The following is a 13,573-nucleotide window of genomic DNA, read 5'->3' as shown; positions in this document are numbered from 1 at the left end:
TATAAATACCCGTATAGAACGTAGGATTTTGGATCATCTAAACACAACCTCCTCTCACAATACCACAAGTTCTCTTACTCGAATTTTAAAAGAGAAGCGATAGGCGTGCAGGTGGCGCCTCTCATATTGCTCCGTTCTATTTTTCGAATTTTAAAAGAGAAGCGATAGGCGTGCGGGTGGCGCCTCTCACAACGCTCCGTTCTATTTTTCTAATTTTCTGAAATTTTTGGATGAAAAATATCAAAAATTAGAACTCTCTTTCTCTTGCTCGATTTATAACTCGGAGGTACAGTTCTTCTGCAACGATAACTGAAGGTTGTTTATACAATATTAAAAAAACAAAGGTTGTTGCAAGCAAAGGTAGTTATAGATCGTTATATTGGAGTCGACAAATCCAAACATGAGAAAAGAATATAGTCTTGACATGATATTGATGGTTGATATCAACAAGATAAACTATTAGTGATGTATGTTTGTTGGTTATTCTTTTATAATATTTGTTTTGTTCATTAGACATGTTTGTTGTTGTTAATTTTTATATGATTTACTTTGCATACAGGAAAAAATTATTCGTGCATTATCTGTTTGCTCCGTTCAAATAACTTTTAAGAGGGTAGTTATAGACGACTATCTCAAAGATTTAAGTTAGATGTTTTTGTGCACAATCAATCCAAAAAAATTGGAGGAAGGTGACAATGCAAGAACATGATTACTTTTTTTAAAAAATAAATAAATTAAGATTCGTCATGCTTTAAATTGTTAATTAATTGTATAAATTTATTTTCATTTTTTCACCTTGAATTATAATCCAATTTTGCAATTTTATATATTAGTATTGGTATTACAACTAGATTTTTATAATATAAATATATTTCATCCTACAAATATTAACTTTGAAATATTAATATACTTTTTATAGACAACCACACAATTATTTTATTCTACAAATATTAATATTAAATTATTAATATAATTTTTATAGACCGCCGCAACGCGCGGTTTCTCAACTAGTTCGAATAAAGTAAGGATATCACTAATCAGTGATTTAAGCATCATTACAGGTTGCCGGTAATCTACTAAGATTTCGATGCTACACCAACCCCCCACGTATAAAGAAAATAATCTATACATGGTATTGAAACGGAAACATAATTTGTAACATATTTGTATAAAATCTCTTTTTTCTAATAAATAAGAATATGTATATCATTTCAAATTTTGAATTGTCTCCCGAGACAAAATAGAATAAACCCATTACTTGACTAACCAATCGTGTTCAAATTTTGAATCTCAAATGATATAATATATGAAATTATTTCATATTCTTGATTTCATACTGGTATTTGAATGTTTGAGTTCAAACGAAATTTAAATCCAAATTTCTTTATATCCAAATATACTATTTTAAATTGAATCTATGTCCAATATATTATTACGATAGTCCTCCGACAAGTTTAGATACAACGCAATGTCCTACCAACCAGAGCTACTTTGCTTTGCTTTTTCCGAAGGCTTTTCGTTGCTTTGTAAAATAGTCGATAATCGAATCGAACTTTTGAAGGAGCAAATATTCCCAGTAGTTCGTTGTCCGGACGACCCGTGGGTTACAAAAAACAAATTATTGTGCATATAGTAATGTCAAATGTGCGCTTGGACTTGTCTTCTATAAATAAAATCTTAGAGCATCCCCAACGCACGTCGCCTGTTAGTTTTAAAATCTATGTGTCAGCACATAAACCTAATATGTAAAAAAAACATCAGAGGCCCGTTAGCAATATTTTTAGATGCCGAGAATTAAGCACGCTACATTTGCTGAACCAAAGTTTGTCATCTATATCATATCCACGTCATTTTCTTTTAAAATTTAACTCAAAAAAAATTTAAACTTGCTCCAACCTATATGTCTATATTATATTATATTAGGGAATTATGCCCGCGCTTCGCGAGCTCCCTTTAAAATAATTAATAATTCATAAAATTGTTGTATTATGGATTTATTTTGTAAAACTGGAAGCATATGGGAATTTATACTAATACTGAAAATAATTACATCAACAAATGACGACCACGATAAAACATCAGTAGAGTCCATGGGTAAGACGGAGTATAAGGCAATATATTTGCTTGATACTAAATTGCTTTTTGACAAAAATATTCTCTTACGTGAACACAGCAGAGCAATACATATCAAATAGCCTCTCTGATAATTTTCTTGACAAACACAAAGACGTGGCTCCAGTTCTTAACAGCTATGATCAAACAATTATTTTAAACGTCTTTACTATTTTTTCTTGTAAAACTTCTCAATCAAATCTGCTGCATCTTGAACTGTGGCAATGGTCTGAGCACTTTCTTCTTCCACGCTGATCCCAAACTATTTTAAGTGCTGAAAATTTATATATGTATTATAATATTATAATTCTATTATATATATTTGTATAACTTTTTAATTTTATAATTTAATCTAATGTATTGTTAAGTGTAAAAATATTTATAACAGATAAATAATATAATAAAAATAATATAATAAAACTAATATAATAACTTATATAGTTATTTAACGTTAATTATGAATTTTTAACAAAGAAAATTAGTAAATGTTTTACATGATACAAGTAATTTTTGTTAATTAGTTTTTTTAAGTTTTTATTATTATAATAGTATCAGTATATATGTTTTTATTAGTTATATTTTTTATTTTCATCTGTATTAAATAAAAAATTAATTAACTTCTTATTTTAATTCTTTCAAACCCGTTTTATCAAAAGATAATTAGCTTAAAATCTTTAGCACTAACTTTTATTCTTACCCTTCTAAATTTTATTTTATTTTTATTTAAAGCATATAACATTCTACCTAAATCATTTTTATAATATTTAAATTGAAATATTTAAGGTATTATTATTATTATTGCAAGTATAGATGTATTATTTATTTTTTTTACAAATAATATTGTTATGTGAAAATGTTACTTTATTTTCAATCAAATTTTTTAAAATTATAATATAATAATATAAAAATGTTAAATATTATAATTGATCATTATCTATTAAAGATATTATTATTTTTTCAATAACATAGAATAAAAACTAAATAAATTATTTTATTGTATATTTATAATTAATATTTAAAATAATATTTTGAATATAACTAATGGTTTTAGCTAATACCCATTGGAGCAAAATTCTTTACAAGCTCAAATTTTTTTTAGCTGATGATGTTTTTAGCTATCTTTAGCGTTGGAGATGCTTTTACGAATCTCATTATTCGCAGGAGTAGTTAAATTTTCTAAACACACCCCTCGAATGACACGATAAAATGGTCATCTATAATTTATTTGACTGAATATAGATAAAGAAGGTTTCGTAGACGAAAAAACTTAACCGTAAAATATCAAATGATACTAAAAACCATAACAGTCTTATAATACCGTGCTAAATAAAAGATGAAGCGAATAAAAACTGCATCACCACTTAAAATATTTTGGGATACCAACGGTTAAGATAAAATTGAAGTTCTGAATATTCACCATGTGAATTGATTAAATTTAATATAAAAAATATATCTGAACAAGATAGCGTGACAGATGATTAATTTTAGTTGGATGGTTAATACGCATATATGAAATTTCACCGTATTAAAATGAGTCGAATAGAAACATTTTAACCACTAGTGCGCGAGTCCACAAATTATAATAATTATTTGTAATTTTCGAAATACTTCGAAAACAACTTATCTAGAAAATAAGATTCGGGGACAGTGAAGTGTGATACACGAACAAGAAAAATAGACTCTGTGCACCGCAACATAACACAACCTAACGTGCGACGTCTCTTTCCAGTTACACAAATCTCTCCAATATATAAATCTCTCTCGCTCCCCATCTCTCCCAATCTCTCCCACTCCAAAATGTCTAGTACCTCCCCCAGCTAAGAACCCACAATGAAGTCCCATGCAATTCACACAAATCACTACAACAAAATCCCCAAAATCATCCCCTTCCTCGGCATAGCCCTCCTCCTCTTCACCATAATCCCGTTCTACTACCCTTTCCAGAAGCCCTCCGTCGTGAAATCCACGTCGCCTGAAACGCCAACCCTTGTCACCGTAATTGACCATTCCGACGTGAACTTGGTCGAGATAAATGAGCACGAAGATTGTGATTTGTTTAGCGGAGAATGGGTGCGAGACCCGGATGCGCCGTACTACACGAATAAGACGTGTTGGGCCATTCATGAGCATCAGAATTGCGTGAAATATGGCAGGCCTGATTTGGATTTCATGAAGTGGAGGTGGAAGCCTGATGGGTGCGAGCTTCCGGGTTTTAATCCGTATCAGTTTCTTGAGCTTGTGAGAGATAAGTCATTGGCGTTTGTGGGTGATTCTATTGGGAGGAATCAGATGCAATCCATGATCTGCATGTTGTCTCGGGTATGTTTTCGTTATACAAACACGTTTTAGCGTCAGAACACTGTCAAAACACATCACAAAGCGTTTTTTGTTAAACAAACATGTTTTAGCGTCAGAACACGTACCTTTTCTAGTTAAAGTGCAGTGTTTATACTATTCACTAGTCTAGTTTGCAATTTGTTTGATTTCAGAAAGGGGACAATAGGGGTGCATGAATATTTAAATTTAAGTAATTTTACAAAATCGTTATGGGTTGAGAAAGTGGGCATGAAATTGAAGACTTAAGGGGGGAATTAGGTAGTTTTTGATAATGACCTTGGTTGCGATTTTCCATGTTAATTATTAAGAATGTGGGAAATCGAAGTACACATATTTCAGTGCTAATTTGCGAACAATTGCACGTGAATTCTGGATGCGTGAATAGTTGGCTAATCTTGAAAATGAGGCTCTCTCTAAAATATTCGTGGTATGATGTAGTAGTAGCAATCTGACAGTCACAGTTCTGAGCCTTTTAGATCTAAGCCACTTCACAGCACAAAATCTGAGCAAAGAGTGAGAGTCCCATTGAGCTGCAGAAACTGAAATATAGCTTGATTAATTTTTCTACGGAAAACTTTTTAAAACTAAACCCCGGGTGCAAATCTCCATATTAAACCCGAAATCAGGTTGATCGAGTCCTTGCACACTGATAGGTCGGCCAGAGAAATGTTTGGCTCCATTATTATTTGACAATATGTGATAAACATGAAATGGTGAGGTGTTTGGGACTTATATGTACACATCTGAGTGGGTTGGAACTTGGAACTTGGGTCATATAATTGTAAAATTGATGTGAGGTCCTTCATTATTTTAGTGACTTTTGTCTTCTTACTTCTGGTATTTTATTTATTTCTTTTTCAACCCCTTCTGCTGAAAGCAATTGCCAGTTGTTAGCTTTTATGCTTTACAATTAGGCTAATAGTGGGGCTTAGTTCTTTGGTACCCGGATTCAGTTGGAGCTCAAAGTGTTCGACATGGGTCCGTGTCCAAGCGTTGTCTCGGCAATTTTTTTAAAACTTAACATGTATTAATTTGGCCTAAAAGAAATGCCCAAGTTTGAATTCATGTTACTTTAACGGGTAATGAGAATTCTGATATTTTTAGATAACAATTTTTCATAGTTGGCATATCCAGATTGGGCCAATTGAGTTTATATATTTTCTGAATAAAAATTTACTCTTTTTTTTCTATTAAGAAAAAAGAAGGAAAGAGGCCCCTTGAAAACATTCAGGTACAGGATGCAATAGCTCTGGAAAGATGTATTTCTGTAATATATATACTTTTGTATTAACTTGATGACAAAGGACAGGGAATCCAAGCCCTGGCAAATCTGGCTCCTTACTCTATGCCAAAAAAACAACTGTCTCTTCTTACAATTTTGTTGTTAACAGAGTACTAGTGAGACCATACATGTCTTTGTCATTTTTGGGTAAATATGTGACTGATGGATCATGTCCCTGGACAACAAATTGTAGTCATTTTTGAATATATTTGCAGCATAAAATTGCCTAGGTTTTTTGTTATCTGCTTGAGCATGCATTTAGGTTACTCAGACTCCGGGAGAATTTGTCCAGTATGGATACATGGTTAAGTACCAGACTTGTCAACATTTTGAAACATAGACATGTTTTTGGTTTAAAATAAGTATCCATGTCTGAGTGTCAGAGGAAAAATGAAGAGTCCGAGTAACATGTCATTTACTTAAAAAGGATTGACGTTACTAGATGAATCTTCATAGATTAATTTCTGTGAAATTAACACACCAAGACTCTTACTTCCTTTTCGTTTATCAGGTGGAATTTCCAGTGGAAAATTCATACACGTCAGATCAAAATTTTATACGATGGAAATATATGAGCTACAATTTTACATTATCTATGTACTGGACGCCTTTTTTGGTCAGAGCAGAAGAAGCAGACCCTAATGGCCCAACTAAGACAGGCCTCTTCAACCTTTACCTTGATGAATTTGATTTGAAATGGACGTCCCAGATTGAGGATTTCGACTACGTGATCATCAATGCAGGCCACTGGTTTAGTCGTCCTGGTTTTTACTACGAAAAGGGTCAGATAGTTGGTTGCAGATTCTGTCAGGTGGAGAATATTACCGATTATCCGATGACATTCGGATACAGAAAAGCATTCAGAACTGCTTTTAGAGCTATTAATAGTTTAAAGAATTTTAAGGGTGTGGCATATTTGAAGACATATTCACCAATGCATTTTGAAAATGGTAATTGGAACGATGGTGGAGATTGTGTACGAACAAAGCCGTTGAAAAGCAATGAGGCGAAGCTGGAAGGGATAAATTTAGAATTGTACATGACACAAATAGAGGAATTCAAGATCGCTGAACAAGAAGCAAGGAGAAGAGGCAAGCGATTCAGATTAATGGACTTGACGCCAGCAATGTTGTTAAGACCAGATGGTCATCCGAGTAGATACGGTCACTGGCCAAATGAAAACGTGACACTGTATAATGACTGTGTACATTGGTGTTTACCAGGACCTATCGATACTTGGAGCGATTTCCTGCTTCAGATGATTAAGACAGAAGGTCGTAGATCATACGAGCAGAGATTACAGTTGAAACACAAGAAAGCTGGATCAAGTAAATTCATGTTCCATTGATGATTCTATTTACAGGTAGAATGTAGGCCGAAAGAAAAAGAACGATTATTCCACTGTTTTTGATCACGATTCTTTCTTCTTGTCATTCATTGATTTGTAGAGCCTTTTAAATCAAATTTTATTTGTGATGAATGTATCATTATTTCCTGTAAGGTCTGCAGTTGTTCTGAGCATTGTATATATTCATTATATATCAAGTAACTATGTTATTCTACATTGGATTTGTTAGGACTTGTATCTTCTATGTCAGGCTGGCTTATATCAGGACGATCGTTATGACGGAATTGAGCAGGCTAACCTTAATCACAACTATGATTTGACCTTGAGAAAAATTGGCTTGAGAAAAATTGGCGTTGATCTGACCTTGAGAAATATTGGCGTTGATCCTTTTTGTAAGACCTCACTTAACTTTTTTAGTTTCAACTTTTTCGAAATTCTAATTCTGTCGTCACATCCCGACCAGAAAAATTGTGTACGTGAGAGCTTTTTGTGGTTATTATAACAATATTTCCTTTATAACAAGTTAGTATAAAGTGAAAAAGAATAAAGTTACTCTCTTCGTCCCACAACACATGTCATTTTGATTTTTTTTTTTCACGTAATTTGAGATGCAAATAAAACATATGTCTATATATTATTTTTCAAATTTTCTTTTATGAATAAAAATATGGATGCTATACTTTTATTCAGAAAAAAAATTAAAAAATAATGTATAGAAGTATGTTTTATTTTTTGATAAAAAAAAGTATATTTTATTTGCACATCAAATTACGTGCAAAAGTCAAAGCGACATGTATTTTGGGACGGAGGGAGCACTAAACATTTTCCCCTTGGCTTCATCCTTGTACTATTGTAGGCTCACCAACATTTTCCTCTTAGCTTCATCCTTGCACAATTATAGGTTCTTGTTTTGTACAGGGCTGGGTGAAAAGTTGATGGTCCTGCACTTTACTTTTACTCTTGTTAACTTTATTGTATAATGCTGGCCCGGGTTCAATAGAAACGTGATTATAATCGAGGGAAAATATCAAGTAAATCGCTCTTTTCATCTAAATATATCAAATTGATCATTATTTTCTAAATTAACTCAAATCAATCATTTTTTTTGTTATTTTGTACATATTGTTAGAGTCAATTTTCTTTTTTAGTTAATTATTACATTAAATGTTAAAAAGAGTGTCTAGTACTATGTAGTCTTTGGTATATGTAGATCCCACCATCAAATTTTCAAAAGTATTTCACGAGGTTGATCTCCAGTTCAGTAATATAAAAATGAGAAATTTGCCACCAAGTCGAGATGGCCGAGTTGGTCTAAGGCGCCAGATTAAGGTTCTGGTCCGAAAGGGCGTGGGTTCAAATCCCACTCTCGACATCCTTATTTTTTTTGGAATTCAATTTGAACAGCTGGTCTTTGCATATTTTCATCAACAAATCAAACAAGCACAGCTTCTATTTAGTGAACTATTTTATTGATCGAATGATAATTTTCTTGCTTCTTTTACCGATATCGAGGATTCAACGCCAAAAAAACAAATGTGAATATATATCATCTAAAAAATATAAAACATCGTAATTTAACAGGTTAAAATAATAACGTAACCATTTTCATCACTACTTGCTTGCTCAGAACTCTTGTACAAATGTAATCGAGTCGCATTCGAGAATTAGATGGCATCGAGTATGAGTTGACTTTTGACCAAATTCAATTGTGCATAGTGTTTTTCGAATTTCTTTCGCTGTCACAGCATGCTCCTCTCCGATATGTCAACTTTTAAATTGTCAATGCTTTGCCTCCACACGAAACCACCTGCTCAGGCCTCAGCAGCCCCGAACTGAAAGAATTCTGTTTTCTCATGCAATGTTCAACCCCTTTTCTTTCATGCTCTCCTCATCAACTTTTTCCTATCCACCGTTTATCAAAAGTATCGGACCGACAAGACGTTTGTTACGACATATCAAACAACAGTAACCGATTAACACCTCATCGGTTTAATATGATTCGACATAAAAACGCTATTCACATTAACAATTTATTAATTGTTATTTTTATGTAATGTTCTAAAGATTTCCCGGTTAATCTCTTATTAAATTTTTAAAAATATTTTATCAATTACACACCCAGTTCGATAAAAAAAATTAATCTATTAAAAAATATTCAAATTGTAAACTGATTAGTTCCGAATTCTTATTTCTAACTATGTTCCTACTAAACAAAGATCATCTGACCAAAGTTCATATGTTTACACGTTTACCCTATAGCCATCAACAAACCAACCAAGAAAACAGATCAAGATTAGTAAAAAAAGTCAACTTTAACACCTCACTTAACAAACCAGTAAGAACCTCAACTCCACTATAAAACCCCCACACTGACCAAACCCTCCTCTCCACCACCACAAACCACCATGTCTCTGCCGCTAAACCACCACATTGCACCACCATTTGTCTTCCCCAGTGTCAACTCCACAGTCCTCCCTGAGCCCTCAACTTTTTTCTCACATCACCTCACTAAAAGCCCATTACCCACAAACTCATTTTTTCAAAACTTTGTGCTAAAAAATGGTGACCAACATGAATACATTCACCCATACATAATCAAATCTTCACTTTCTTCACTTTCTATTTGCTACCCTTCTTTGTTTTTGAGCACATCTTTCTTTTACCAAGTTTTCATCTTGGACCTCACATTTTCAATTTTGAACAATTCGAACCCAAATTCAACTCATGTGGTGTCTTCTTACGATGATTTGAGTGTTACTTTGGATCTTCCTTCAAGTAAGCTGAGATTCTATCTTGTTAGAGGTAGCCCTTTTGTTACTTGTGAAGTTCTTGATAAAGTTGAGATTTTGATTAGTACTATTCATGCAATTCTTGATTTTTATGCTAATAGTGAGAAAACTAAGTATACTATTAAGCTTAATAATAATCAGACTTGGGTTTTGTATGCTTCGTCGTCGATTAAGTTAAGGCATGATGGTTCTAGGATTACTTCTAGTGCATTTTCGGGTATTATTCGTGTTGCTGTTGTGACTAATACTGAGAATGAGGTGGTTCTTGATCGGTTTAGTTCTTGTTATCCGGTGTCTGGTAGGAGCTCGTTTAAGAAGCCTTTTTCGATGAGGTATAAATGGGAGAAAAGAGGGTGGGGGGATTTGTTAATGCTGGCTCATCCTCTCCATATTAAGCTTCTTAAGAAGAGTAGGAAGGTTACTGTTTTGGAGAATTTTAAGTATAAAAGTATTGATGGGGATCTTGTTGGAGTTGTTGGTGATTTCTGGGTGTTGAAGACGGAGCCAGTGTCTGTGACTTGGCATTCAATTAAAGGTGTTAAAGAGGATTCGTATTGTGAAATACGTAATGCACTTAAAAAAGATGTTGAAGTCCTTGATACGAAAACAATGGGAACAAATTCTTCGTACTTTTATGGAAAATTGGTGGCGAGGGCAGCAAGATTTGCTTTGATAGCTGAAGAGGTGTGTTATCCGGATGTAATTCCAGCAATTAAGAAATTCTTGAAGGATGCAATTGAACCATGGTTAGATGGGACTTTTGGGGGCAATGGTTTCTTATATGATGAGAAATGGGGTGGAATTGTGACTAAACAAGGATCAACTGATACTGGTGGGGATTTTGGGTTTGGAATATATAATGATCACCATTTTCATCTCGGGTACTATCTTTATGGAATTGCAGTGCTTGCAAAAATTGATCCTGCTTGGGGAAGGAAATATAAGCCACAGGCTTATACGCTAATGGAGGACTTTATGAATTTCAGGAAGAAAAAGAATTCGAAGTATACTCGTCTGAGATGTTTTGACTTGTGGAAGTTGCATTCTTGGGCTTCAGGATTGACTGAATTTGCAGATGGAAGAAATCAGGAGAGCACGAGTGAGGCAGTGAATGCTTACTATGCAGCTGCTTTAATGGGGTTGGCATATGGAGATGCCCATCTTGTCGCTACTGGCTCAACAATTTTAGCAATGGAGATTCAGGCAGCACAAACTTGGTGGCATGTGAGGCAGGGAGATGAGTTGTATCCTGAAGAGTATACAAAGGAGAACAGGATACTCGGTATTTTATGGGCTAACAAGAGGGACAGCGGGCTGTGGTTTGCTCCACCTGAATGGAAAGAGTGCAGGCTGGGAATTCAACTCCTACCATTACTACCTGTTAGTGAGGTGTTATTTTCTGATGTCAAGTTTGCGAAGGAACTTGTAGAATGGACATTACCAGCTTTAGCTAGAGAAGATGTTGGAGAGGGGTGGAAGGGGTTTTTGTATGCTTTGGAAGGGATATATGACAAACATGGTGCCTTAAAAAATATTAAGAAGTTGACTGGCTATGACGATGGTAACTCCCTTACGAACCTCTTGTGGTGGATTTACAGTAGAGGTGATGGAGAAGAGGGGTCTCATGGAAGTTTTTGCTCGTATAATCACATTTGTCACTAACCAAATTATTGATCATCTTGGTGATACTAAGCAGACTTAGTAAGATGATCGACGCCTTTCATTCTATTTGTATCATGATTGCTATTTTTTTCGGTTTAATGTTTTTTTTGTATGTTTTGGGCAATTTATTACATGATTTAAACATATTAATGTTTTTTTTTGTTTTTATCATTCTTACTAGCATGTTGGTCTGGTATATTTATTTGCTTAGTCTCCTAGACAACATATGCGTATTGAATTTAAATTACACTAGGGAAGATGAACTGGAAAGGCCAATGCACTAAATGTTCAAGCTTAGTTTATTTATATGCCACAGCACCTGAACACATGAGAGCATCTCCAAGAGCCTCCTTGTTGGCTCCTAAATATAATATAAAAAATGTGGCTCTTAGCATTTTAGGACAAAGTTAAGAGTGTAAACTCCAACAATACTCTCTACATCTCTTCTCTATTTCATATTTTATTCATATATTGGGCTCCACTATAACAAAAGAGATGGAAAGATGGAAATGAATTGGAAGGAATGATTTTTTTATTGTGAAAAAATAAGTTAGGAGCAATGTAGTAGCTCTTAACTTTGAGGAGAGAGGAGAGAGAAACAAGAGGCTCTTAGTGATTTAAGAGCCACTTAAGAGTCTCTTGGAGCAACATTTTTCCTCTCCCTCCTCAAATCTCAAGTTAGGAGCCTAAATGAAGAGGCTCTTGGAGATGCTCTGAGTGGTGAAACGTGCACGAAAGAATTAATTCTTATCAATATTGCTTGAAAATACTGAATTCTGATGCATATTGCTCAAATGGTTGGTTTTGGATCTTCCAGATATCAGTTTGTTAATCACCTGCTTCTTTTTGCCGTTTAGTATATGGAAAAGTTAGCGTTGGGAAAATTTCTATAAGTTCCATGTGTCGTCTTGTGATGATCAAATATTTCTAGCTTGCGTACGTACTTTACTGCAGCATCCCTGATATTGTTATTGATTCTTATATGCTCTGATCAGTGCAACAGAGCAAGAAACCCGGGACAATATATCACTACTATCTGTGGATGCTTCGATTTTTATGTATATGCAGGATAGAATGCTTGTCGCCTTTCATCTTCGATCTGTTTTTGCACACAGAGTTGGTTAGAGTGAAGGTTTCAGAGGGAAGTCTTGGCAAGCAAATGATGTTTCTTCATTGGTTCAGCTAACTCAAAACAGCATTGAGAAACCAAGTTTGTTGAGTTAGCTGAGAAAGCAGAAATGTTCTCTTTGCACCTTAATTATCAAACAAGTTAACAAGGACCGTCTAAAAAGAAATAAGCCTTAGGCTTATGCACCATACAAATTGGCATCAATTCCGAGAATTGATCTTCTATGACCCACTAAATGGGATATTGGATGTGTGTCTAAAAATTTTCGATTTATTAAATTTTTTTAATTAACTCTTAAAAATAGTTTGCCGATTTACGGATTACATTTCGTTTTGACATAAAAATTTCTCATTTGTCAAAAAAATCTCCGATAAGTTCTGAATCGACAACTCAATCACGCAGTTACGATTTCCTATTTATACATTTATGTGTAGGGGAAAAAAATGTGAACTTAGTACAGTATAAACAACTCAAGCATGTGGGTCTAACTAAAATTAACAACTTAATCTTTCACTAATCATCATATAATTAATCATCTATCTCACTAAGCTCACACATGCTGAACACACACATGCTCATTGCCCAATAATGCCAGATTTTGTGGTAGTTACATGCAATGTTTCAAATCTTAAATTGAGCGGTACAATAAAATGGTGGTTAAATAATTAATATATTGAAAGAGATCTGTGAAATTAATTAAAAAGTACAGTACTAAAATCGTTTGAAGAACTGGGCCAGAGCATATACTCTGGAAAACTACATGGCCTTCATGATCGTATGCTTTTAATGCTCTGACTTTTTTCTCACAACGTTCACATTGTATTTCTTCTTAAAAAATCTTTAATCATTAGTTCATCACCGTTGCATCATCCCATTTATTTATTCTATTTAATATTTTTAAATAAAAAACGAAC

At 33.9% G+C, this 13,573-nt stretch overlaps 2 protein-coding genes and 1 non-coding gene across 3 annotated transcripts; all 3 read left to right on the top strand.

Annotated features, from left to right (window-relative positions):
- The first annotated feature begins 3,800 nt into the window (after nt 1–3,800).
- On the top strand, nt 3,801–7,293 carry LOC108193303 (protein trichome birefringence-like 19). Its single transcript, XM_017359906.2, has 2 exons — nt 3,801–4,431; nt 6,243–7,293. The coding sequence occupies exons 1-2, from the start codon at nt 3,943–3,945 to the stop codon at nt 7,077–7,079; spliced, it is 1,326 nt and encodes a 441-aa protein (XP_017215395.1). The 5' UTR covers nt 3,801–3,942; the 3' UTR covers nt 7,080–7,293.
- Nucleotides 7,294–8,370: 1,077 nt separating this feature from the next.
- On the top strand, nt 8,371–8,451 carry TRNAL-AAG (transfer RNA leucine (anticodon AAG)). The gene has a single exon. It is a non-coding gene; the product is annotated as a tRNA-Leu (tRNA).
- Nucleotides 8,452–9,348: 897 nt separating this feature from the next.
- On the top strand, nt 9,349–11,701 carry LOC108194013 (glucan endo-1,3-beta-D-glucosidase ARB_01444). The gene has a single exon (XM_017360901.2). It carries the CDS (start codon nt 9,485–9,487, stop codon nt 11,528–11,530), a length of 2,046 nt encoding a protein of 681 aa, XP_017216390.1. The 5' UTR covers nt 9,349–9,484; the 3' UTR covers nt 11,531–11,701.
- Nucleotides 11,702–13,573: the final 1,872 nt, after the last annotated feature.

The sequence above is a fragment of the Daucus carota genome, chromosome 7 (genome assembly GCF_001625215.2).
Source record: "Daucus carota subsp. sativus chromosome 7, DH1 v3.0, whole genome shotgun sequence".
Taxonomy (NCBI): domain Eukaryota; kingdom Viridiplantae; phylum Streptophyta; class Magnoliopsida; order Apiales; family Apiaceae; genus Daucus; species Daucus carota.
This window is presented reverse-complemented; position numbering and strand designations above follow the sequence as displayed.

What these genes read in the sequence shown, in the direction of transcription:
- LOC108193303 (XM_017359906.2), top strand. Translation starts at nt 3,943, where the DNA reads ATGAAGTCCCATGCAATTCACACAAATCACTACAACAAAATCCCCAAA. An exon ending in TGATCTGCATGTTGTCTCGG is followed by an intron (nt 4,432 to 6,242) that starts GTATGTTTTCGT and finishes TTCGTTTATCAG; the next exon opens with GTGGAATTTCCAGTGGAAAA.
- LOC108194013 (XM_017360901.2), top strand. Translation starts at nt 9,485, where the DNA reads ATGTCTCTGCCGCTAAACCACCACATTGCACCACCATTTGTCTTCCCC.